The sequence below is a fragment of the Mustela nivalis genome (assembly GCF_964662115.1).
Source record: "Mustela nivalis genome assembly, chromosome: 2".
NCBI lineage: Eukaryota > Metazoa > Chordata > Mammalia > Carnivora > Mustelidae > Mustela > Mustela nivalis.
This window is the reverse complement of record NC_139021.1, coordinates 130,162,919-130,189,794: the sequence shown is the minus strand read 5'-3', so window position 1 is coordinate 130,189,794 and position 26,876 is coordinate 130,162,919. Positions and strand designations below refer to the sequence as shown.

The following is a 26,876-nucleotide window of genomic DNA, read 5'->3' as shown; positions in this document are numbered from 1 at the left end:
TTTTAACTTTGCTTAAGTTGAAAATACTTTAGTGGTTGCTCCTAAACTCTGCTCTTTTTTCTTCTCTTTCTTAAACTTCTAGTTACTGTACATAAATATCATCAATATTTATTAGAAGAAATTGACTGGTTTAGAATGAAGTATATAGAAAGGTATATGCTGGGTCTGCTAGTTTGAATTACTATATGTTTCATGTTACGCATTTTTAAAAATACATACTCATTTATTTCAAGAACCATATAGCTATGTAAGGCATGTTAGATATAAGTAGATACTAATGGAAATACTTGGTGAAGTTTTTAGTCTTTGATGCTACATTACATATAAAGTCACAAGTCTTATTTATTTGATATTAGCTGTGCTGTATCTATAAATCATCACTGTATTTGTTCTATGGTGTTAAAGTTGTACTTTACCGATGTTCAGTGCTGAGTTAGCAGGGTGACATGTTCACCAGCAAACTAGAAAGACTGATATGACAGTTGGGGAGAACCAGCTTGGGAAAGATACATCAGTACTTTCTGGATTTGAGTTTTTTTCTCATTTAATAAAAAGAAAAGTACATTTGTGCTCCCTTGCAACTGTAATACTTCCTACAAAAGGTTATCCTTGCTTTTTAAAGCTCCCTTGTTATTTTTAATGGCATTAATATTTTGCTGACTAAATGCTTCAATTAACTCCTTATGCACAGGATTACCAAATTATGTTTACATATTTCCACTTCATTCATGTTTTAGAAGTTACCCTATTTCTATCTAGTTACCAAGACCTTTCATTTTTACTGGAGTTAATTTCATTAACTTCAGTATTCCCTCTTTATGCCCTCTTAGAGTAATCCTGTGTTATGTCATTATATCAAGATGACACCAGCAATGGTATAATGTTTTGCCATTAGTAATTTCTCAAAACTAGTATGTGCCAAGGAGCTCCATCTTCTTGTCTATAACGGGAACCATCATTAAACATTGGTATTAAAACCATCCTTAGTGAAGTCTGTTTCAGACCATGAGAACCTGACTTTTGAACATTGCTTCAAGCCTTTCTCCAGCTTCTAGGACATTGAGTAACTAAAATTAGGCAAGCCTTGACCCATTTTTAGGACTCCCGTCTAAAAACAGCCAACAACTAGTGCTTGACGATGTAGATTTGGAGCCAATAGTAGGTCACACACTGAATGATATGTCGTATTTTTAGCAATAGACTTTTAATTGACCTCACATGTTTTATGATAGCCTGTCTCCAACCCCCACTTGACTTTGTTTTCCTTTTAAAATTCTCTTTGAAATACTGCTTTTGACTGAATCAAGTTTGCAACTAATATAACAACTACCTTGCAACTCCTATTTCCCAGAAGAGTTCATACATTGCTCTTTGAAGCATTTACCTTTTTTTCTTTTTGCATTTACCTTTTAAAAATGTTTGAGCTTTTGTATAAAATCCTTAACCCTTAAATTAAAATTTCTAATAATGATCTTAATCTGTCTTACCCTTTGATGCTGCTTTCCTAGACAGTTATTCTACTTGATATCTAAAAGCCTCTCTTTTCTCCAGTTTTCCATATGTCTCATTATTTCCTATATCCTTTTCAGCTTACAGTCAAACTTGGGTTCTGCTTTAGTGTGGTTTAGTAACACCATAAATTCTAATAATCTTACTGACTTCTCCAGTGCATAATGATAGGCATAGCACCTTTATCTGTTTACATGTAGCAATAAAAAAGTGCATATATATTGTTTTATTATTTACTTAAGAAATTTACTTACTCCCATGATATAAACTGTCTTGGTATCTAGTGTAGTTATCAAACAGGCTATAGGTAGTCAGAAAATATTGAAAGGTTTTTCTTTGCTTGTGTACACTTTCATAGTAATAATAGCACTGTTATAATGTCCTGCAAATAAACTATAATAGAATGTCAGATGTTCAAGTTGGTCTCAAATTAAACTGAGTGTAATCTAAAGGCTTTCTCTGCAGTACAGCTTCTAAGTATGTTCTTGTTAATGCTGCCACTAGGGGCACTTATCTAGTGATACCTTGGTACTCTGAATTTTTTGGAAGAAAATATTAATCAGTAATTACCTACTGCTTTTGTTTTATTTAGCACAATATAGTGAGAGAATACTAAGTCTTTGCTCATATCTTAAAGTCTCCAAAGGTACCCCCGAGGCATGTGAGCATTTAGCAAACTGCAAAGCTAGAAGGAATAGTCCACACAAGACTGCCCTCACTTCTGGCACCAATTGCAATTTGATGGGGGGAGGGTCCCAAAACCCATCCGTAGGTTCGATAATTGGCTGCAAGTTCTCACAGAGCTCACTGACAAATTTAAACCAAAGTTTACAGTTTATTATAGGGGAAGCACACAAACTAAAATGAATTAGTTGAAATAAGTTATGGCTTAATTTTCTTCACTTTGTTTACATGTAACATTTTAATCTACTAAGGACTTTTCAAACATTTTGTCAAAATTAATCAAGTCCTGAGGTCTCCATTTTCCAGGTGGAGTAACTGAGACATAAAATTACATCTTTAAGACCAAGTTTAGGTTTATTTTCCCTGTTCTACCTAAATTCTACAAATGGGTTTATGACCACAAGATATATGAAACAAAGTTCTTACTTTTATAGATAATAGATACATAAGGTGCACCTGCAAAGGGTAAGTTTTGTTGTAGGTGTATTTTATTCTACTTCGTTAATTTAGTATTCTGCTGTAGCAAAAATATATGAAATGCTACTTTGAATAGAAATAGTTAAATTTGGACACTAACATTGCTCTTTCCTCATTACTGTTATATTCTGCACTGCTGTCTTAGGATGTCAACCATGGATTAACTGAGGTAAGTTTGGTATAATGTAGTCTCATGTTCAGAGTAGGAAATACTATGTTTTGTCTTAAGTGATAGGAGAACGAAAGGTTCCTGTTTTGTGTGGCTTTTATTTTTTAGTAAGTATATAAGAATTGTCCTTATTAAACATTTCAGAGGAATTTCCTGAAGAAAAGTAAAACCTCTGTTTTAGTTAACATTACATCTCTATATGATGCATTTCAACAGTATTTGTGTAAAAATAGTTTCTACCCTCCTAAAGTCTTCCAGTATAAAATTAATATGTGTCCTTTGTAATAAGAAAAGCAGACTTTTAAATTCTGACGAATGCTTACCCAGTAAGGTAGAAAATATTTTATATTACAGAACTAAAATGATTTTCAGTTTTTAAACTATAACTGATACTCAAAATGATTATAAAGTTAAATAAACCCATTATGGTCTTCTTCCTCACTTTGTATAACATACCATCTTAATATATAAAGTTCTAGCACTTTAGTTTACATTATCAACAAACCTTAACCGCCTTTTTTTTTAACACTTTTATATTTCTATACTTTTTTTATACTTCTTTTATATACTTTTGTACTTTTATACTTCTGTTTTTATGTTTCTTTTATACTTTCATATGTCTGGGGGGGGGGTTTGTTTTTTTCCCAGCACTTGAACCAGTGAAACGTTTAGAATTAACTTTATATCATAGGCCTCATATTGTTTGCTTCCTCATCTTCACACAGAAGTAGCACATAAGATTATGAAATCATAGACTTGGAACCAGAAGGGATCTTAGAAATCATCTCAGTAGTTTTTGAGTTTCAGAGTAGTGAAATCACTTTCTGCCATCAGTAGGAAGTGACACAATACAGGATCAAGGTGAAAATGTCATGTGACAACCAGTGAAGAATGATGATTTAATGTTAATATAACTCAGCCTGCTGTCTTATATGTTGACAACAAAAAGCTGATAGTCTCATCATATTCTATACTGATTGGGGCCTATTGGATTATTTTGTTTGTTTTTGTTAAGAGAGACTTAGATAAAATACATTTTTAAAAAGGCATTTAGGAGAAGGGCTGGAAACCGTATTATTTTCAGAATAGGTTTGAAGACTAAAATACAAAAGGAAGTAATGCATAGTAATGTATAGAAATGTGAATTCAGAATAAAGAGAACTTCCTAAACACTTAAGAAGTGGGTTGTATCATGGTATGTTGTCTTCACAGAAACCTTACAGCAAGGGACTTTGTTTCAGGGCTGACACAAAATCATGGTCTTGTTGGGTACATGGTAGGAATACATCCTTCTCCAATTGTAAGAATCTGTGACTGGAAATTCATAGCTCTTTGTATTTTTCTGCATTGTTAAAATACTTAGCAGTCAGTCAATCACTGTATTACTTGCTAGGATGAATAATTGTAAAGTGATTAATGTGTGATAATGGCAATAATAGGTCAGTTTTCTCAACGTTAAAGGTTGAGAGAAAATAATACTTGTGCTTTGTAGGTTGAATGAATGAAAGATTCTTGAACTTGTTGGCACACTAATGAAATACAGTAAATATCTGTTAAATGGACAATCAGATTGCTTATTACTGGCCTCAGTTGCTAGAGTAGACCTAAAATAGAAGAACTGGGTTAACATAGGAGCCCCTAATTTTATTTTATTTTTATTTTTAAGAGGGTGGAGGAGAGAGCGAATCTTAAGCAGGCTCCATACCAGCATGGAGCCTGATAGGGGGCTGCATCTCAAAATCCTGAGGTCATGACCTGAGCTGAAATCAAGAGTCAGACATCTAACCAACTAACCCACCTAGATGCCCTAGAAGTCCCCAGTTTTAGAATATGTTTGTAACCTAACTCACTGAATCTCGGAGTTAATATATGCTAAACAGGAGATACTTGTAATTTACAATTGTATGGACTTTTAAGTATACAGTTCCCTCCTAAAATCAGGGTTATTGGTTGGGAATTGGGGTTATTCCAGTGCCTCATCTGATTATCAGTAAACTTCCCATATTTGGAAGTAAGAAGTATGTTTTATTTATAATTCCTGAGCAGCAATTAAGTGAATAAACCAAGAATGTGATCAGCTTTAAAAGAAATGACAGTACCTACAAAAAAATATATCACAAATCAGTTTGTACTAATATGTTAATTTTTTATTTCCAGTTGGCAGATATCCCTGTTACAATCTGCACATATCCATTTGTATTTGATGCCCAAGCAAAAACTACTCTGTTACAAACAGATGCAGTGTTACAGATGCAGGTAAAATATAGTTTAATACTGTATTTTGATTAAGAATGGTTTTTGAATTGTTTCTGTAAGATTTTTAAAAGTAAATATTTCAAGTTTGCCTACAGTCAGTAATCCTTGGGAACATTCTGTCTGGCTTTTTGCAAAGTACCTTTGGTACCTTCTAAAGAGGACTGTTGCATGTGATAGGAATATTCTTATGAGAGCTACTTCTTTATATTTAAATGAAAATAGAATAGTTTAGCCTTCAATCATTTTATATCTAAAAAGTATAAGTCTTTTTTGTTATAGAAATATGCAACCTTTGTAAACAGTTTTACTATTTTACTTGATAAACATTGACTTGTTTCAAATCTTGTTTCATTATATATTCCATATTTATATACTTGGTAAAAAAGATGGGAGTAACTAGAGGTGAGATGATGTAAAATAAGAGACATTTGATCACTTGTTAGGGGAGAATACAAAGTTTCCTTGAAGAAGTTTTTAATAATAAATAAGGCATTTGCCTAAGATTGGTCATCTCCTGCTCCTCCTTCCCCTTTCTCCTCCCATGTGCTCTGTTTTATGTTGAACATTTTTTCATTTATAATGAGAATTTTTATAACTGATGTATATATGACTTTGAGAGCTACAGTAGATTTGCGTTATCTTTTGAGCCTGTAAATTAAAAAGTTTTTGAGTTCTGTTTTCTGGTATAGAGTATCAGACTGTAGAAGCTAAGGACTAAGAGAAGATTGGGAAGAAACCTTGAGCACTTAATATTCTAAAAATGCTTTGAAAAATTATTCCCCTGCCCAATTTTGATAATTATTTTCATTCCTTAAAATAAATGCATTTAGTACTTTAAATGCCTCCAGATATTTAAATCGTAAATACTGGGGGAATTTTAGAGATGTGCTTGTCCATTTTCATCAATACAAGAAATAAATATTTTTGTAGGGTTTATACTAACAGCTGGCAAAGCAGTTTTTTGATGGTTATTGTTAAAACAATAATTGCCTCGTGCTTTTAATATATAGTATATTCCATGTTAGAACAAGAACACAGGAAAAAACATAGGGAAAAAAACAAAGGTTTTAGATGGTGAAGGCCAGATGCTTGGTTTGTGAGCACATGTGGCGGTCACTCTTCTAGATGAATCTCTGTAACACTACTTAGCCAAGCTATTCCTTAAAATCATTGGAGGTTGTTTTAATGCTGTTTTATTTTTCTTCTCACTCTTCATCCCAGTTATTTTTTGAGAAATAGCAGTGTTCAGATTTACCATACTGTATTTCCGTGTTTGCTTAATGGTATCATTAGTTATACTTCAGTATAAACACATTCAAAAGGACACTTTATGCTGAGAATACAGTTTTATTAAGCTCTTATGCTTTACTAAGTAACTGTGTTAGGTGGTCTGTGAATTCAGTAGTGTAGCTACTATTGTAGGAATTATACATATAGGATTATCATCAATAGGTAGAAGTTAGCTTACCCAGTCACATTAGTTTCTTTGTAGCATCGCTATTAAAATTTTAATCTTTTGTTTTCTAGATGGCTATTGACCAGGCCCACAGACAGAATGTCTCCTCTCTTTTTCTCCCAGTGATTGAATCTGTGAATCCCTGCTTAATTCTGGTCGTGCGTAGAGAAAATATTGTAGGAGATGCAATGGAAGTCCTCAGGAAAACAAAGAATATAGACTACAAAAAGCCACTCAAGGTAATTTGTCGTTTTCTACTACATATATATATTACAATATATGCTCAGCAGTTAATAGTTTTAAAAAATTAAGTTTTATAAGTATCTTGGAAACTTAATAAAACTTCTAAATTTTTTAAAACTTAATTGCTGAGCATTTATTGTTAATAAATTACATGTTACGGTCTCTCAGCTCTTCAGAATATAATTCCATTTCTTTACATTCAGTGTTTACATTATGCTGTTTCAGGTTATATTTGTTGGAGAAGATGCTGTTGATGCAGGAGGAGTACGCAAAGAATTTTTCTTGCTCATCATGAGGGAATTGTTGGATCCTAAGTATGGCATGTTTAGATATTACGAAGATTCCAGGCTCATTTGGTTTTCTGATAAGGTGAGGTCTAACTGTCTAAATTATTTCTGTGTATATTCCTGTGTATGTATACCTACATGTGTCAAGTTGACTCAGTAAATAAAAATTACTAGATTCCTAACATTCAGAGATTTGCTTTATTACAGTTTGAAATATTACAAACTTTTGGACTCAGAGTCATCAGAACACCTTAATACTTCTGACACATTTCAGATTAGCAAAATAAGTTAAAGGAGTAGTCAGCCTGAGAGTGACGGTGACCTTTCCTTCTGCTGATTGAGATTTGAGGATTAAATAATAATTACCAGATAAACTTTTCTTCTGGGAAAAATTAATTTATTATTAGTAGTCATTGATTTCTCTACCTTATCATTTAGGGCAGAGGTAACTACTCAGCAAATTATAGTCCATAAGATAAGTTCTTCTCCATACATGTTCTTGTAGAGAAAGTCATTTCCACTCATTTGCCTGTTGTTCATGGCTGCTTTCTAACTACAACTGGAAGAGGCAGAGTTGAATAGTTAAGACAAAGACCCTATGATCAACAAAGCCTAGAATATTTACCCTCTATTCCCTTATAGAGCAAATTTGCTACCCTTGGGAGATGGTTCAGTTATAGAATGAGTTGAAAGAAATTTTAATAGAATATTTACTATTGGTCCTAAAAACCTTGTTGTGTTATTTATTGTTTCAGGAGGCTCACTGTTCTTTGTGATGTTAGCAGTCATTGATGATCAATGCCTACATTCATTAATTTATTAGGTTGTAAAAATGGTGCTACTCTTTAATTTCTTTTTATTTTATTGGCTTGGATACTTCTATATTGAGAAATATACCTGCATCTACTATTTGGTTCTTTAGTAGTGTAATTCATATGGGGAAGGATTCTCTTACTTCAGTTGCTAATTTTGCAGAAGAATAAATCTGTTCATTGGCATAATTCAGTGGTGACCATGTGTTTTTTAGTTTTGTTTTCAAATATTATTTATTCATGGATTTAATATTTTTGATGTTTTTAGTCCATTGTAGTTATTATCTTTATTGATGCTCATATTATCCCATCTTTGTCTAGGGAGAGCTCTATAGGTTGGAGTGTTTGTTTTGTTTTTATAAATTTTATTCATTTATTTGAGAGAGAGAGCGAGCACAAGCAGGGGTTGGGGGGAGCAGCGCAGACAAAGGGAGAAGCAGACATCCCGCCGAGCAGGGAACCTGACATGGGGCTCAATCCCAGGACTCTGGGATCATGACCTGAGCCAAAGGCAGACACTTAACCGAGTAAGCCACCTAATTGTCCCAGTAGGTGGACAATCTGATTGAATTACAATCTCCTTGGCTTGGTCTCTTAGGGTAGTTTGTTAATGATATGGCAGATAGAACTTGAGAGGGTACATAAGTTGGAGGCCTGTCCTGGTAGGAACACAAAGAGTTCTGTGGGTCTTTATTCAGTTCTACAGAGGGATATTGTTTTGAAACCAGAGGAGCAGCAGTCTTAGCAAGCTTTATCACAGATCTTTGTGAGACTTTTCAGTTATATCTTGTTTTGACCAATGGAAGTCCTGTTGAACTGGTTCCTCTCTTGTGTACTTTTGACATGTCCCTATTTTTCCTTAATTAATTCTTTACATTTAGTACAACAAATGTTCCAGACTCTTGTGTTTACTCCAGCCTTAGCATACATTTCTCCTTAAAAGCCCTGACTTCTTCAGGTGGAAGTGGTATTTAGAAATCACGCTCTGGATGCTAAGTATACTCACTACTACCAGGGAGTCATTGCTTTCAGATTCTCAGCAGACAGAACTAGGAGCTGTAAATATGTATACACACATGTACATATCTCATGGTGTCCAACATATATATGGTTTTCAGACACAAGATCATAGTGATACCTCTAATTATTTTTTTTATGATTTTATTTCTTTGAGAGGAAGTGTGCATGAGTGAGGGGAGGAGCAGAGGGAGAGGGAGTAGGAGAAGCGACCCCCTGCTAAGCAGGGAGCCTGATGCAGGGCTCTATCCCAGGACCCTGAGATCATGACCAGAGCTGAACGCATGCGCTTAACTGACTGAGCCACCCACGCGCACCCCTTGATACTTCTAACTGTGCAAACGTCATTGAACTTACTCTAGCCTCCTTTTCTGTTTTACGGGACTTAAAACAGAAAGTTCATAGCTAGCATCTTCAAGATATTTACTCAGTTGACCCTGCATAATAGTCAGTCTTCTTCCTATACTGGCTAAAAGCTCAGCTCCTGGGCGCCTGGTGGCTCAGGAGGTTGAGCCTCTGCCTTCGGCTCAGGTCATGATCTCAGGGTCCTGGGATCGAGCCCCGCATTGGGCTCTCTGCTTGGCTGGGAGCCTGCTTCCCTTCCTCTCTTTCTGCCTGCCTCTCTGCCTACTTGTGATCTCCGTCTGTCAGATAAATAAATCTTTTAAAAGCTCAGTCCTGACTGACAAGGAGAGGGAGAATGCAGAGGGCCGTATGTTCTTATAAATATTTCTTAATGAGGTAAAACTCATAAAACAAAAATTGACCATTTTAGGGGTTTTTTTAATGTACAATTCAGTGGCATTTAGTATATTCACATATTCACACATTGTTGTGCAACCATCACCACAGATAGTTCCAGAACATTTCATCACCTCAACAGGAAACTTGTACACATTAAGTGATTACTCTCCATTTTGTCTCCCTCCAGCCCCTGACAACCACTACTCTACTATCTGTCTTATGGACTTGTCTATTCTTTTTTTTTTTTTTTTAAGATTTTATTTATTTATATGACAGGGGGCGGGGATGGATCACAAGGCAGGCGGGATTGCGGGGGAAGCAGGCTCCCTACTGAGCAGAGAGCCCAATGCAGGGCTCGATCCCGGGACCCTGGGATCATGACCTGAGCCAACGGCAAAAGCTAAACCATTGAGCCACTAAGCCAATCAACTTACTGTTGATTTCTAGTTTTATTCTTGGGGTCTGAAAATACACCTTTTATGATTTTAGTCTCTTTAAATTTATTGAGACTTAGTTTTTGACCTAACATATGTTCTCTCCTGGAAAATGTTCCACATGCACTTAAGAAGCGTGTATTCTGTTGTGGAATGGAATGTTCTACAACAATTAGGTATGGTTGTTTTATAGTATTTTTCAAGTTCTCTATTTCCTATTGATCATCTGTCTGATTGTCATATCTTTTATTGAAAGTGGGATATTGAAACTTCCACCTATTATTTTAGAACTGTATTTTTCCCTTTAATTGTGTCAGTTTCTACTTCATATATTTTGAAGCTATTTTGTTAAGTATGTAGACGTTTTTAAATGTTATTATCTTCTTGAAAATTGACGCTTTTTTATTTTAGTCTATTTTTGTCTCATATTAGTATAGCCACTCAGCTCTGTTTTGGTTATTATTTACTAGGCATATCATTTCTTCAAACTTTCACTTTCAATCTAGTGTCTTTGGATTTGGAGTGAGGTTTATAGACAGCATATGCAGATCTTCCTAGACTTACAATGGGGTTGTGTTCCAGTAAACCCATTGTAAGTTGGAAATTTTATCGTTCAGCATGGCATTGAATACACCTAACCTGTTGAACATTGTATCCTAGCCTAGCCTACATTAAATATGCTCAGTATAGAGGCACTTGGGTGGCTCTGTTGGTTTAAGTGTCTGCCTTTGGCTCAGGTCATGATCCCAGGGTCTTGGGATTGAGCCCTGCGTTGGGCTCCCTGCTCAGTGGGGAGTCTGCTTCTCCCTCTCCTTCTGCCCCTTTCCTCCTAGTCATGCTCTCTCTGTCTCTCAAATAAATATAATCTTTAAAAAAATGCTTAGAACATTTATATTAGCCTACAATTGGGTAAAATCATCTAACACTAAGCCTATTTTATAACCAAGTGTTGAATATCACACCTAATTTATTGAATACTGTACTGAAAGTGAAAAAATAAAATGGTTGTATAAGCACAAGGATTTTAAGTGCATTATTTGTTTACCCTCATGATTGCATGGCTGACTGGGAGCTGTGGCTTACTGTCTCTGCTCAACATCACAAGATTATCATAATGCATATTGCTAGCCCAGGAGAAGAGCAAAATTTAAAACTTGAAGTATGATTTCTCCTGGTACAGATCTCTTTTGCACCACTGTAAAACCAAAAAAATCATGTCAAACATTGTAAATTAGGGACCAGCTATCATTGAACAGGGCTTTGTTTTTTAAAAATCCTTTCTGCCAGTCTCTGCCTTTTGATTATGGAATTTAATTCATTTACATTTCAAGCTGTTTGCTTGTTTGTGTGTTTGTTTTTAAAGATTTTATTTATTTGAGGGGTGCCTGGGTGGCTCAGTAGGTTAAAGCCTCTGCCTTCGGCTCAGGTCATGTCTCAGGGTCCTGGGATCAAGCCCTACATTGGGCTCCCTGCTAAACACCTCTCTGCCTACTTGTGATCTTTGTCTGTCAAATAAATAAAATATATTTTTTAAAATTTTATTTATTTGAGAGAGAGCAAGAGAGAGATCTATTATTTCCTTAGTTCTTGCCCTGAGGGTTACAGTTAACACCTTAAATTTACAAGTCTAGTTTGAATTAATATCAACTTTAGTACTGTACAGAAACTGTTCCTAGAACAGCTCTGTTCCTTTCTCTTTGTTATTGTCACACTTTACAGCTTTATACGTTGTGTGCCCGTTAATGTAGATTTGTAATTATTTTATACATTTGAGTTTTGAACCTTATACAGGAAAAAAGTTATAAATCAAAAAAATACTGTAATTTTAACTTTTATATTTACCTGTGTAGCTACCTTTAGCAGAGTTCTTTATTTCTTTGTATGACTTTAAGTTACTGTGTAGCATCCTTTCCTTTCAGCTGATGGACTTGAGCATTTCTTGTAAGGAAGGTCTAGTAGTGACAAACTCAGTTTGTTTTTTTGTTTGTTTTTTTAATATGAGAGTTCCTGGATATAAAATTCTTGATTGGAAGTTTTCTCTTTCAGCCCTTTAAATATGTCATCCCCACTGCCTTTTGGCATGCATCGTTTCTAATTAGAAATCAGCTCTTGGGGCACCTGGTGGCTCAGTGGGTTAAAGCCTCTGCCTTCGGCTCAGGTCATGATCTCAGGGTCCTGGGTTCGAGCCCCGCATCGGGCTCTCTGTTCAGCGGGGAGCCTGCTTCTTCCTCTCTCTCTGCCTGCCTCTCTGACTACTTGTGATCTCTCTGTCTCTGTCAAGTAAATAAATAAAATCTTTAAAAAAAAAAAAAAAAGAAATCAGCTCTTAGTCTCATTGAAGAGCCCTACTGTGTAGTGAGTTGCTTCTCTTTGCCTGCTTTCAGTACTTGTCATAATTAACTTTCAACTCTTAGATTTAAATGTGTCTTAATGTGGATGTCAAGTTTGTCATAGTTGGAGTTTGTTGAGCTGCTTGGGTGTTAGACTTGTGTCTTTTATCAGAATTAGGAAGTTTTCAACCATTTCTTCAAAGATTCTTTCTGTCTCTTTTTTTCCCTCTCTTTGTGGCCCTTTGCTGCTTGTATAATGGTACAGTTGGTGGTATCTCACAGGTATCATAGGCTTTCTTCATATTTCTTCATTCCTTTTTCTTGCTGCTGTTCTACAAAGTAGATAATCTCAACTGACATATTTTCAAGTTTGTGGATTCTTTTTTCTGCCTGCTCAAAACTCTTAAACCCCTCCAGTGAATTGTTTCAGTTATTGTACTTTTCAGCTCCAGAATTTTTGCTTGCTTCTTTTCCATAATTTCTATCTCTTTATTATAGTCTCTATTTGATGAGAGTACTGTTCTGTTCTCTTCCTCCACCCCCTGCCCCCGTGGTCTCCTTTAGCTATTTGAGCATATTTAAAAGAGTTGATTTAGGGGCACCTGGGTGGCTCAGTCAGTTAAGTGTCTGCCTTCCGCTCAGGTCATGATCTCAGGGTCCTGGGATCAAGCCCACCATCAGGGCTCCCTGATCAGTGGGAGCCTGCTTTTCCTCTCTCTGTGGCTCCCCCTGCTTATGCTCTCTCCTTCTCTCTCAAATAAATAAAATCTTTTTTTAAAAAATGAAACAGTTTATTTAAAATCTTCATCTAGTAAATTCAATATCTCAACATTTATGGGATTTCTTTTTTTCCTATGGATGGGCCGTGTATCTTTTTTTTTTCATGCCTCATAAGTTTTGTTGAATTTGGGGCATATTTTTATTGTTGTTTGACAAGTTTTTGGTTTTTTCCCCCCACCAAAACAATTATAACCTCCAGGTTTCTTTTATTTCTTTTGTCTTTTACTTCTGACCCTTGATTTTTTTTTTTTAAGATTTTATTTATTTATTTGACAGAGATCACAAGCAGGCAGAGAGAGGGGGAAGCAGACTTCCCGACAAGCAGAGAGCCCGATGTGGGGCTTGATCCCAGGACCCCAAGATTATGACCCAAGCCGAAGGCAGAGGCTTTAACTCACTGAGACACTCAGGCGCCCCTGACCCTTGACTTTTTATTCACATTTTTAAGAATGTGACACTGAAAAGCTACTTAGATGTGCGTATATATTTTTTTCTTTTTTCCCCAAGTAGGCTCAGTGCCCAGCATGGAACCCCTCAATGCCCAGCATGGAACCCAACACCATGTTTGAACTCAAAACCCTGAGATCAAGAGTCACAGACGTTTAATTAACTGAGCCACCCAGTGCCTGTGGGCATACACATTATGATTTAAAGTCCCCATTCATAGAGTGATTAGATATGGGCATTTGAAGAGGGAACCCTCAAATGTCAACATACATAATTTTTCACTCTTTGTGTTTTTTACTCTTTGACCAGACTTTTTTTTACCAGTGTTCTGGTAGTGTTCTGAACACTGGAAATGGAGGCTAGGATTCTCATTGTTAACTATACATACCTTCATTTGGTCATCTTGTTTTTTGTGTGTGTATTTTACATTTTAATCTTTTAAATTACATTTTTATTTTTTATTTTTATTTTTTTTAAGATTTTATTAATTTATTTGACAGGCAGAGATTACAAGTAGGCTGAGAGGCAGGCAAGAGAGAGAAGGCTGAGCAGAGAGCCTGATGCAGGGCTCAGTCCGGATCAGGACCTGAGCTGAAGGCAGAGGCTTTAAAAACCACTGAGCCACCCAGGCGCCCCTAAATTACATTTTTAATTGAAGAATAGTTGACTTTAGTTTCAGGTATATAACATAGTGATTTAGCATATATGTACAGTATGGAGTGCTCATTGTGGTAAGTGTAGTTATCATCTGTCACTATACAAAGTTATTTTAAACATTATTGACTATGTTCTGTGTGCTGCAGTTTATATCCCTGTGACTTATTTTATAACTAGAGGTTTGTACCTCTTTATCCCCTTGAACCCTTTGATCCCTTTGTTTTAAAGGTATCACTTGTTTGAGAATCCAGAGCCACTTTGGCTCATCCTTTCCAGAAAAGCCAGTACCACTTGTACTAGTTTTCAGCCTACCTGAGTACCTCTGACTTTCAGAGTCTTGTGTTTTACCAACTGAGCTAGCTTAGCTACTTGACTTTAAAGTTATTTCTTTGGTACTTCCAGTTCTTCAGGGTGAAGTACAAATTAGCTTCTCATTGGCTTTTCTCTTAGCAATCTACTGTTTAAGTTTCTTCTGCTTTACTGAATCAGGTACCAGCCATCTGTCTTACTTTTCATATTTTAAAATATTAACATCTCTTTAATGATATTAAAACCATCCCTATTCTTTTTTGCTTATGGGTGTATATCATTTTTATTCCTTTATTCTCATTTACAGGGATTTCAGGAGGAAGAGAGATTAACTAACACATTATTCAATCTGCCCTATTTAAAAAAAGGACTTTCTAAACTTAAACACAGTTATAGGACATCACAGAGGAAAAAGATTTGATCACTGGGGAAAAATGTGACAGTTATGCATAACAAAATCAAGATTATTAAAAGCATATAGCAGTCTGGAATATATTTAACAAATATGACATAGGGTAATATTAACTCCTGGTATATGAAGAATTCAAATATAAATATATATAAGAAAATACTAGCGACAGCAGCTCTTTCTGCCCACGGATCCGTGCTGTAATAAAATCGTCTTTTTTGCGCCAAAGAAAGATAACACTGGCTCCTGAAAGGTAAATGGGCCAAGAATACAAAGATGCATTTCACAATTACACACAAATCCCTCATTTTCAGTATCACTAATAGACAAAAGTATATACTAAAACAAGTTTCTTTCTTTTTTTCTTTTTGGGGGGTGTTTGGGAAGGGACAGAGTGAGAGAAAGAATCTTAAGCAGTCTTCCCATCCAGCGTGGAGCCTGATGGAGGGGGGACTCACTATCAGAACCCTAAGATCTTGATCTGAACTGAAATCAGGAGTTGGATGCTTAAGTGACTGAGACACCCAGGCGCCCCAAGTTTTCATTTTTTTAACTCAAGTAGAAATGCGTGTTTGTTTGTATACAGATGAAAATGTGGAAAGATAGACATTTTCCTAGACTACAAATGTCAGAGTAAATTGGAATAGGTGTGAACAAAAAGTTTTGAGGTATGCTTAACTGTCATTTTACTTCTAAAATCTTCTTACAGGGTGCCTGGGTGGCTCAGAGGGTTAAGCCTCTGCCTTCAGCTCAGGTCATGATCTCAGGGTCCTGGGATCGAGTCCCGCATTGGGCTCTCTGCTCAGCAGGGAGCCTGCTTCCTCCTCTCTCTCTCTCTGCCCGCCTCTCTACCTGCTTGTGATTTCTGTCTGTCAAATAAATAAATAAAATCTTTAAAAAATAAAAAAATAAAATCTTCTTACAAAGCAGAATTTTTTTTTTAAGATTTTATTTATTTATTTGACAGACAGAGATCACAAGTAGGCAGAGAGGCAGGCAGAGAAAGAGGAGGAAGCAGGCTCCTCGCGGAGCAGAGAGCCTGATGCGGGGCTCGATCCCAGGACCCTGGGATCATTGACCTGAGCTGAAGGCAGAGGCTTTAACCCACTGAGCCACCCAGGCTCCCCCAAAGCAGAATTTTTCTTAAGCAAATATTCCAAACTGTGGACAAAGGGGGCGCCTGGGTGGCTTAGTCGGTTAAGCATCTGACTCTTGGTTATGGCTCAGGTCATGATCTCAGGGTTGTGAGCTCCATGCTTAGCACTGAGTCCACTTGAGATTCTCTGCCTCTTCCTCTGCCCCTCCCCCCCACTCTGCTCACACATGCCACCCCCTTGTGCACACTCACTCTCTCTAAAATAATAATGTCTTAAAAATGTGTGTGTGTGTGTGTGTGTGTGTGCAGAAATGATACCATCTTATTTTGAATATTATGGGATAACTAACATTTATTATGCCTTTACCATGTGCTGCAGGAACTGAGTTGAAAGTATTTTGCATGCATTAATACCATTTCATCCTCACAACAACCTTATGAGATATAAATACTGTTTTTTATCTGAGGCTAGATAACGAATGAGCTAAGTCGAGCTCCAAATCTCATAAAAAATGTTTTTCTCTTAACTGTCATGCTCACTGAATAAAGATTGGGGTAAATAATGATTCATTGATTTAAAAATCCAAATATCCAACTACAGTAAAATAGCTAATTTAGCAGACCTTGGTACTTTTGTAAGAGCAATATGCAGTCATTAAAAAATAATGTTCTAAAAAAAAATCATGTACTATGGGGGCTGCTGGGTGACTCAGTTGGGTGTTCAGCTCTTGATCTCACTCAGGTCATGAGTTCAAGCCCCACTCTGGGCTCCATGGCTGTGGCGCCTACTTTAAAAAATAATAAAATAAAAGTACAAAAGTAAAAATCATGTTCTAGAAGAATATTTAATGATACAAGAAAATACTTGTGATTAGACAAAGGAGAAAATTTCACTATATTTTTAATCTAGTTTTTAAACTTACAGTGAATGGAAATACATAATATTGTTTAAATTCTTGTTTCTAAGTGATTACAATTTCTTATGCTTTTTGTTTTCCAAATTTTAAAAGTGTGTAATTTAAATCAGATTAAATGTTCTAGTAGTCATTTCATTTATTAATTTAATGCTTAATGATGTGGAAATGCTTGTATTTCTGGGGAAAAGGCTACTTGTGAAGTTATACATGTAGTCTGGTTTTAGCTAGATCTTTATTTTGTGGAAATATATTGGGTTGGGGGGCACATAGATGGCTCAGATGGTTAAGTGTCTGCCTTTGGCTCAGGTCACCATCTCAAGGTCCTGAGATCAAGCCTCAGGTTGGGCTCCCTGCTTAGCAGGGAATCTGCTTCTCCCTCTGCATCTGCTGCTCCCCTTGCTCCTGCTCTCTCTCTCTCTCTCTCCCTCTCAAGTGAATAAATAAAATATTTTTTAAAGAGGAAATGTATTGGATGGAAATGTGCAGAAATGCTAATCGTGATACTATCCCATGGAGATGTGATTGAAAATGAGCTTTTCCCTTGTTATTATTCAGTACTTATTCCTATATCTTCAAATTTTTCTATTACAAATATGTGTTTTTGTCATCAGAAGAATTTAGTATTTTAAAACTTGGGAGAAAACACATCTTTCCCCTTTTTTTTCTGTTATCTTTAGACATTTGAAGACAGTGATTTGTTCCACTTGATTGGTGTTATCTGTGGATTAGCAATTTATAATTTTACTATTGTGGACCTCCATTTTCCTTTGGCTTTGTATAAGAAACTGCTAAAAAAGAAGCCATCCTTGGATGATTTGAAGGAACTAGTACCTGATGTTGGAAGGTTAGTTACAAAATGTGACAAGGGTTTTAATAGGGAACGGGAAATGTACAGAAAGCTTTCCTTTTAGGAATAATTGTATTTTGTTCTTGTTCAATTTCTAAAAACAAACAAAAGCCCTTCTGATATTGGAGAACTCTTTGTGTTACCCAGATCCAAAATTTTCTCCTGAAAGACTTGTATGTATAAAACCATTTGCTAAATTTTTAGTCATTGAACAGTGTTTTGCAAATATCAGATAATAATCTTAGGAAGGTAATGTTTGCTGAGAGTAGTTAAATGATTTATTTGGACTTTTGATTATCTTCATTCCTAGCTGGAATATGTAATTAAAAATATTTATTGCATAAAATGGAAAAAAATTGTATATAAGTAAGAACAAATGTTGAAAATGGGTGGATAAATGGCCTTTGTATTCAGAAGAAGAGATAAAGACCTTAGAGTGATTTTTTTTTTTTCTTTCGGAATTGTTCATTAGGTAGCCATTGTATATCTACCATCTGAACAAATATAAAAGTACAGATTAATAAAAGGATTTTATCAAGAATGAATGAGAAATATGTATTTATTCATAACCAAAGTAGTCAAAATACCCAATAATGTTTCACGTCAAAGAAACACGTGTATTATTTTGCAGAAGCATGCAGCAGTTACTGGATTACCCAGAAGATGATGTTGAGGAAACATTTTGTCTTAATTTTACGGTAAGATGGAAAGACAGAATAGCCTGATTATTCATCATCCCTTTTATTTAACAGCTGTGCCTTACAGGTTTTGGGTTGTCTTTTCTTTCTTTCTTTTTTTTTTTCTTTGATGGGTGGAATTCTTAACGCATTTTAGCTAACATTTATTGAGCATTAACTATATGCTAGTCACAGTATGTACATTATTTCATTTAATCCTCATAACAGTCCTATGAGATTAGTAGTATTATCCTTATTTTACAGATGAAGAAAACTGAAAACAATCATTACATGTCAGAAATAATATTTATACCCAAGCCTGTGACTTCAGAGCCTAGTGCTCTATCATTACACTAAAGATCCTTTACAAATAAAAGAGGACCTCTTTATTCAAGTATTCATTTTTGAGTCTACAATTATAAGAGTGTTTAGAGAAGCAAAGGTTATTATATATAGAATATTCAGTAATAAACTTACCACTTAAAATTAATTCCTGCTCAGACATCCCTTTCTGCTTCACACTAGTATTTGTCCTTGACCATTTGTCTTACTTTTGAAATGACATACCACAGTAAAAATGCAAATATGTTGGAATGTTATTTGAAAAATGAAATTGCAAATCAAAGATATAGAATTTTGTTAATTCAGTGAAAGGGATGGTGAATAACTTACCCATCCAAATGCAAAGCCATTGACAAACAAGGATCTGGCAGATGTAGACAGTTGACAAAGAAGAAAAAATAAGCAAGGATTATCAGAAGGGACTTCAGAATGAAATGATCTGAATATTAAAATTAAACTCTTGGAAAAATGGTAAAACCTTTGGTTTTCTTTCTTTTTCTTTTCATTTTAAAAGCTTAGTATATTTGTTTTCTCCCCCAAATAGTCGTCTTTATGATATTGAGGTTCAGTCTGCCAGATACTGGATTCTGCTATCACACAATTTTACCAAAAATAATATGTGCCCCCTCAAAAAGTTTACCCATTTTTTCATCATTTTAAGAACTGACACATAGTACGGTTGGAAGAAAATTTGGTAAATTTAAGATGAAATAGGTGAATTTATTTAAGAGTCTTTTTTCTCCAAGGATAAAGGTCCTCTTTGGACTTTTTCTGTTTACTATGAAATTTTTAGTTCCCCATTTCAACTGAATGGTTGGTTTTCCATTGGTTTACTTCTTCAACTCAGTTTCACTTATAGCAGTATCAATTATCTTTAAACCTTTTTTAATTATCTCAGTGGGCTGATAGATTGGGTTCCAAACAATATAATTTATAATTTATCAGTCACCACGTGTGTGAATGGTTAGTATATTCAAGAACTATGGTAATTTAAACATTCCTTCTCACTGCCATTTCTTCCCCAGAAGTTTTTAGTGGCTCTTCATTGCTTGTATAGTAATAGCTCTGTAATGGGCTTCAAAAAATTTTGTAAATACGACTTTCTTTCTAACCTATCATGCTGAGTTTTTTCACATGACACATATTCTCTCACATCCCTTATCCTCCTATTTTTTAGGGCCATACATTTTCAGAACTTGATATTTACTTGTATCTTATCCAGTTTATGTGCTCAGTCAGAAATCCTTTCCCCTCTCAATCTCTTGAGAGCTGACTCATCTTTCTAGGTTCTTTTCAGATGACATTTCCTCCTTGAGGTCTTTCATACTTCCTCCACCTAGAAGTGAGTGTGCTTTCTTCTGTGGTCTGATAGCGATTTGTTCATGTCTCTATTATGGCATTTATTTTATTATACAAAGTTGTTTACATAACACATTTCTACTCTTTAACTGGATAATATACTCCACAGCAGGGATTTGTTCATCTCTTATCATCCCACTACCACCACAGTGTTTTCTAGATAGCAGGTACTTAAAAAAAAAAAAAATGTTCTAATAGAAGAGGGCAATATTTCAAAAAGAGGGACTAGAAAGAAAAAATGCAAAGGTGGGAATGGTAATATTAAAAGGAAAATTAGCAGACTAGTAAGGGAAATAAAAAGTTTCAAAATAATTGACTGTCTTTATAAATCCAATTAATAGCATACTAGAAAAATCACCTGTGATCAAGAATGCAGTGGTTGTCATGTGAGAAGAATGCAAAGCTGGTCTGGGCTACATACATTTTGACACTTAGATTCTGTCATGTGTACAAAGAAAACATCCTTTCTAATACAGTGATTGTTCTAAAAAAAGTTTTGCATATAATAAATACTCAGTTTTCTGTTGTTAACTAACCAAACACTTGGTAATTTGTAATTAATTAGTCACAGTAGGATTTCACACTACTACAGAGGATGAAAATTTCTAGTTACGACTTCATGCAGAATTCACAAATAAGCTTATGGTAGTAGCAGAATTTTACCTGAGTTTTATTCTTATATTTAATGAGAGAAAGGTAGAATATAATAATAGGTTATTAAAATCTAATAAGTTTTGAGTCTGACATTGACTTTTTTTAAAAATTTAAATTAATAGATCACAGTTGAAAACTTTGGTGCAACAGAAGTGAAAGAGCTGGTTCTAAATGGTGCAGACACAGCTGTTAACAAACAAAATCGGTAAGTGAATTATAGCAGCATCAGTGCTAGTAATAAGATTCCATAGGCATTTTTCTTCTGTATATAGAAACATGTCACAACCTTAAGTTTTTACTCAGATAAAACTTACTTTTTGAATGGTTAGTAAGGAAGTAATTGCCTTTTGCTTCTGAAATCCCTTTAAGACATTACTGAAGTTTGGGATAAAAAGATCATAAACAAGCAAAACAGAGAGAAGGGAGAGGGGACAACCACAAACTCATTTTTGAAATCTAGAAAACAGGGTAACTAACTTCAGCCAACCAGAGAAAGCTGCAACATAAGATGTACTGGGAGGAGCCAAGAAGACAGCCAGTTTATGTTGCCAAAGTCTTGGGCATTGAGAATAAAAGATGTTAGAAGGTATATGGAGTTTAGGGGAATGCTGGAGACAGAAAGATTGCTGTTGTAAAAAACAAAAATCCATTTTAATTAGTACAGTAGCCTGGCAACTTCACCTTTCCAGTCTGGGCAGATGGTTGACAATTTATCTTCTGGGGAGATTGAATTAAAGGGACTTTGGATATGCTGGTGGGTGGGCGGGGAGACGACTTTGGATTTGCGTACAGTTAGGCACAGGGTGGTTAAAAGACAGAACTGAAAACAAGTAGATTGATTTACACTCCCCCCTTGGCACTGTATATTGGAGGATTTTTTAAATAAACTGCCTCACTTTTAAATATGAATGGATAGCCAAAGATTGATAGCCCTTTAAGGAAAAACCAAAACAGTTGAGAAGAATGCCAAGGAAAGAGAAACAATGCAGGATGAAGAACAAAACTTCAAAAGAAACTGAAATCAGTATTCTTATCTATATGGATTAAAAATTATTCACTTTTAAGTATCAAAAATTCAGTTAAAAATTGGAAAAAAAGATCCCTGAAAGAAATTTGTTGAAGAAATTGTATCAAAAAACTTGCAGAATCGAATGACATACCTTAAAAGACATGCCTTTAAAATTGAAAGCATCAAGGGGTGCCTGGGTAGCTCAGTGGGTTAATAAGTCTCTGCCTTCGGCTCAGGTCATGATTTCAGGATCCTGGGATTGAGCCCTGCATCGGGCTCTCTGCTTGGCAGGGAGCTGGCTTCCCCCACCCACCCACCCCCACCAGCCTGTCTGCTTGTTTGTGATTCTTTTCTCTGTGTCAAATAAATAAAATCTTTTTTTTTTTTAAAGATTTTATTTATTTATTTGACAGAGAGATCACGAGTAGGCAGAGAGGCAGGCAGAGAGAGAGAGGAGGAAGTAGGCTCCCTGCTGAGCAGAGAGCCTGATGTGGGACTCGATCCCAGGACCCTGAGATCATGACCTGAGCTGAAGGCAGCAGCTTAACCCACTGAGCCACCCAGGTGCCCCCATATAAATAAAATCTTAAAAAAAAAAAAAATTGAAAGCATCAAAAGAGTTGGGGGGGAGACATACCAAGGCAAAATAGAATTTCAAAATCCCCAGGGGGAAAAAGGATCCTAAAACCTACCAGGGAAAAAAAAAGTATGCCATATACAAAGAATTAAGAATCAGAATAACATCAAATGTCTAAAGAATGACACTGAAGCTAGGAGATCAAAATTCTGGGAAAAAATTACTTTTTAACTTCGAATTCTGTATCTGTTAAGTATGTCAGTGTATATTAAAACATCTTCCTGCATCCAGAGTCTCAGATACCTACTTCCAGTGCTGTTTTCACAAGAAGTTACAGGAGAATGTTCCACCAAACAAGGAATTAAACCAAGAAAGAGAAAGACAAATGATCAACCCCCCATACACACATAGGATCCAATATAGAAGAGAGGCAAAGAGGATTCCTTCTGCAGGAGCAGCAATGTGTAGGTTTAGGAAGAGCAACCAGAGTTGGTGAAATCAAGAGGATGGAAGGCTCCAGAAGAAAAATAAAACTGATGCTTCCTTATGTGATGTTTCCTAGAGTTAAATGAGTCTAAGGGAGGTTAACATTTCTGTTGAAGTTAGAGATGAAGTAGCAAATTAGGGAAGCAGAAGTTCTTTTTAAGAAAAGGCAGGTAACCCTGCCTTTACTCTAGCTTAATTCTGAACAATATTTATAATCATAAAAATGTTAACTTTAGTGAATAATGAACCAAAATTGTTATAATGGGAGCTTTGGGGGAAACAAAGTGAGAATGGGCCAAGTAAATGTAAATCTTCACCTTCCAACAGTAGATAATCAGTTCATTAGGTTATATTTTAAAATGAAAATTAAGGAATAACAATAAAATTAGGTTGTTGAAGTTTGAAGGTAAATATCAGAAGGGATAGCAAAAAGTTAAGAACTTGCCTTCGAGTATCTGAAATTTCTAAATGTGCAGGACAAAATAGGTTCATTCTCTACTGTGTTACAATTCCTTAGAGCTAGCTTATTGGCTGTGCAAGGGACTTGATCCAAAGGGTGATAATCCTGGTTCTGCTACTTCGAAGCTGTCTTAACTATAGGAATGTCTCCATGCCTCAGTCTCCTTTTCTGTAGAATATGATGTTAAACTGTACCTATTTCATGAGGCTATTTTGAGGATTAAATGAGGCAGTAATTCTAAGATGTTTAGAGTAGTGCCTAGCACATGTACGTGCTCAGTAAATGTTGGCTGTTAGGAATATTACTATTTGAAATTTTAAACTGTGCATATGTCTTACTTTGATTAAAAATAAAGCTGTTTTTAAAATAATGTGAAAATTTTAGGTTTTTCTAACCTTTCTTTTAAAAAAATGGTTTTGAAAAACTTTGTGATTTAGATAGGTTTATTCCTGATTTTAAAGATCTTGTTCAGTTTTTTAAATCTAGTTTAGAAACAATTTAAAGAATTTTATCTTTGTATTACCATTCCTACTTAGATAATAAAAGTGTTGAAGATAAAAATGTTAGCACATAAAATAATTTAGCCTTTTGTGTTTAAGGCCCTTAACTGGTACAGATAAATTTCACTTTCCAATTAGATGAATTATAAAATTATGCATTACAAAATTTTCTGCTGCTTTTCATCAGAGCCAGATAACATATGCTATTGATTTTTCCTTAGACCCGCCCAATTTTATATTACAGTGGCCTCCTTTAACTTTTTTTCCTCTTTTTAAATTCACTTTGGGGCACCTGGGTGTCTCAGTTGGTTAAGCAACTGCCTTCAGCTCAAGTCATGATTCTGGAATCCTGGGATCGAGTCCTGCATTGGGCTCCCTGCCAAAGCTCCCTGCTTTCTCCCTTTAACCCTCCCCTTCTCATGCTCTCTCTCTCTCTCAAATAAGTAAAAATAAATAAATAAATAAATAAATAAATAAATAAATTCACTTTGGAACTATTTTATAATAATTTTATAACTTGCTAAGATAACTGAATTTGCCAGTATTCCCATTTGTAGAATTATCCTTTTTAATTTGGAAGACAGGAGTAAAAAATACTGAAATCATCTGGTACCCCTTCTCATTATTTGTTTGATTAGATAGTTGCTTAAATATTTGTGGCTAACAGAACAAATTGAATAAACTGCAGTGCTAATTATTAGGTAAAGAGGACTTTTTTTTAAATAGTTTCCTTGCAGGAAAAAGCATCAGAAGTGTTTATGTGTGTATGGGTACATGTATGTATATGCACATAGTTTTGAAGAGAAAACTGTGCTTGTAATCCTAAAAGAGTGCTTCATAACCCTTTTGGTATTTAGTTTTTAAAATAAATTTCATTGGGACATCTGGCTTGCCTAGTAAGGAGAGCACGTGACTCTTAGTCTCTGGCTCATGAATTTAAGCCCCACATCAGACATAGAGCCTACTTTTAAAAAAAAAGAAAAAAAATCTGTTTTCAGATCCTTGAACCTTGAGGAAAAGCAGACTGTTGTTTGCTAATAGTCTGAATCCCAAAGCTCTCATTTTTTTAAATCACCTGATATTTTTAACAGATGAATCTTTTTGGAGATACATGTGGAGTGGTGACATATAAATCTCAACAGTTTGTGAGTACTGAAAAATTATTTTGGGGGCGCCTGGGTGGGTCAGTCATTAAGTGACTGCCTTTGGCTCAGGTCATGATCCCAGAGTCCTGGAATCAAGCCCCACATCCGGTTCCTTGCTCAGTGGGAAGCTTGCTTCCCCCTCTCAAACTACCCTTGCTTGTGTTCCCTCTCTCACTTTGTCTCTTTCTGTCAAATAAATAAATAAATAAAATCTTAAATATATATATATATATTGATAGACATTTGTGTCATCATTCTTCCCATTAGGAAATAACATTTTACCTCGGAATAGCCTCATTTACATTAGGTTATGAATGATAGATTAAGTCTACATGCATCCTAGATACTACTGGATTTTTGTATAGAAAGAATAATTAACTCCTCTGCAAAGACTTTGTCCCCTTAGAATCCTAGTCATACTTTTTCAGTTTAAATATAAGTAACAACTGTATAGGAGCAGGCAAACTTTTAATGAGACTACGTATCTATTCTCTATAAAAAAAGATTTTTATATTCTTTGCCATGTGTGCCTTTTCATTTCTAGGCAGGAGTTTGTTGATGCTTATGTGGATTACATATTCAATAAATCAGTGGCTTCCTTGTTTGATGCTTTTCATGCGGGCTTTCATAAGGTCTGTGGAGGAAAAGTTCTTCAACTCTTCCAGCCAAATGAACTACAAGCAATGGTTATTGGAAATACAAATTATGATTGGAAGGAACTGGAAAAGGTAGGGGAAAACAAATCTATGAATTGTTTTAACAGAAAAGCAAAAGGAAAATATGATCTATTGGTGGAAAAATCGCCCTCTCATTGTTTTCCATTTTACACTATTACTGTCCTGTTTACAGGAAAACACTGTACCCTTCTTCCTCCACAATTAATGAATTTTACTTGTAATTGAATTAGATAGCATTTTTGTATTTGGGGTAGTGATAGTTTTTGTATGGAAAAATGTCATTTATGACAGAGGTCAGATGGAAGTCCAGCTAAACTGGGTTTTCATTCTGCCCAGTCACAGGAAAACCATTTTGAAAAGCACTCACATTGCTTAAGATCATTCTTTTTTTCCTGATTATTCTCAATGTTAAATTTTTTAGCAGAGAGTAAATAATATTCATGATCTTCATCACTAGTGTCTTAACCAATAAAGGGATCTTTAGGAAGAAGATTAGGAATTTTTAAACAACATTTTTTCTTTTCCTTCTTTGTACAAAGAATTCTCAGGTACTTCTTCAGATAAACATTGAATAAAAAGTGCTAGGCTAGATCAGCTTTGAGAAAGATGTATGCAATTTGACTTACAAGTTTTTCCATCTTTGTTCTGAACCCCTGAAGCAAATAATACATTATATGTGAATTTTTAAAAATTCAACACACACACAAAAATAATTTTTTTCTTATCTGTAATCTAGAAAACACCTGATACAGTTCTTGCAGTAAGAGTTTGATATGGAGCACCTGGGTGGCTCAGTCAGTTAGGCTTCCCGCCTTTGGCTCAGGGTCATAATCCTGGGGTCCTGGGATTGATCCCCACATTGGGCTCCCTACTGCTTCTCCCACTCTCTCACCCTGTGCCCCTGCTCCTGTTCTGTCTCTTTCTCACTCACTCACTCACTCTCTCAAATAATTTTTAAAAAGTTTGATACATAACAACACCTATTAAGTTAGCTAACATCACAAAATACAGTAAGTCTAACAAGGATACAGAGCATTGGGAACTTTCATACATTGCTAGTGGGAATACAAATGGTATGGCCACTTTGGAAACAGTTTGGCATTTTCTTAT

The 26,876-nt window shown here is 35.4% G+C and overlaps 1 protein-coding gene across 5 annotated transcripts in view; it reads left to right on the top strand.

The window, feature by feature from the left end:
* HERC4 (HECT and RLD domain containing E3 ubiquitin protein ligase 4) overlaps window positions 1–26,876 on the top strand; it is a 120,770-nt gene that overhangs the window by 87,867 nt on the left and 6,027 nt on the right. For 3 of the 5 annotated variants that reach the window (XM_082714692.1, XM_082714695.1, XM_082714694.1), the window contains 8 exons: window positions 2,816–2,839; window positions 4,997–5,095; window positions 6,623–6,790; window positions 7,020–7,163; window positions 17,711–17,877; window positions 18,512–18,578; window positions 21,035–21,117; window positions 25,634–25,817. In XM_082714692.1, the coding sequence (XP_082570818.1) occupies window positions 2,816–2,839; window positions 4,997–5,095; window positions 6,623–6,790; window positions 7,020–7,163; window positions 17,711–17,877; window positions 18,512–18,578; window positions 21,035–21,117; window positions 25,634–25,817 (936 nt within the window). The remainder of the gene's footprint in view (window positions 1–2,815; window positions 2,840–4,996; window positions 5,096–6,622; window positions 6,791–7,019; window positions 7,164–17,710; window positions 17,878–18,511; window positions 18,579–21,034; window positions 21,118–25,633; window positions 25,818–26,876) is intronic. The other 2 variants (XM_082714693.1, XM_082714696.1) reach the window with 1 other exon arrangement.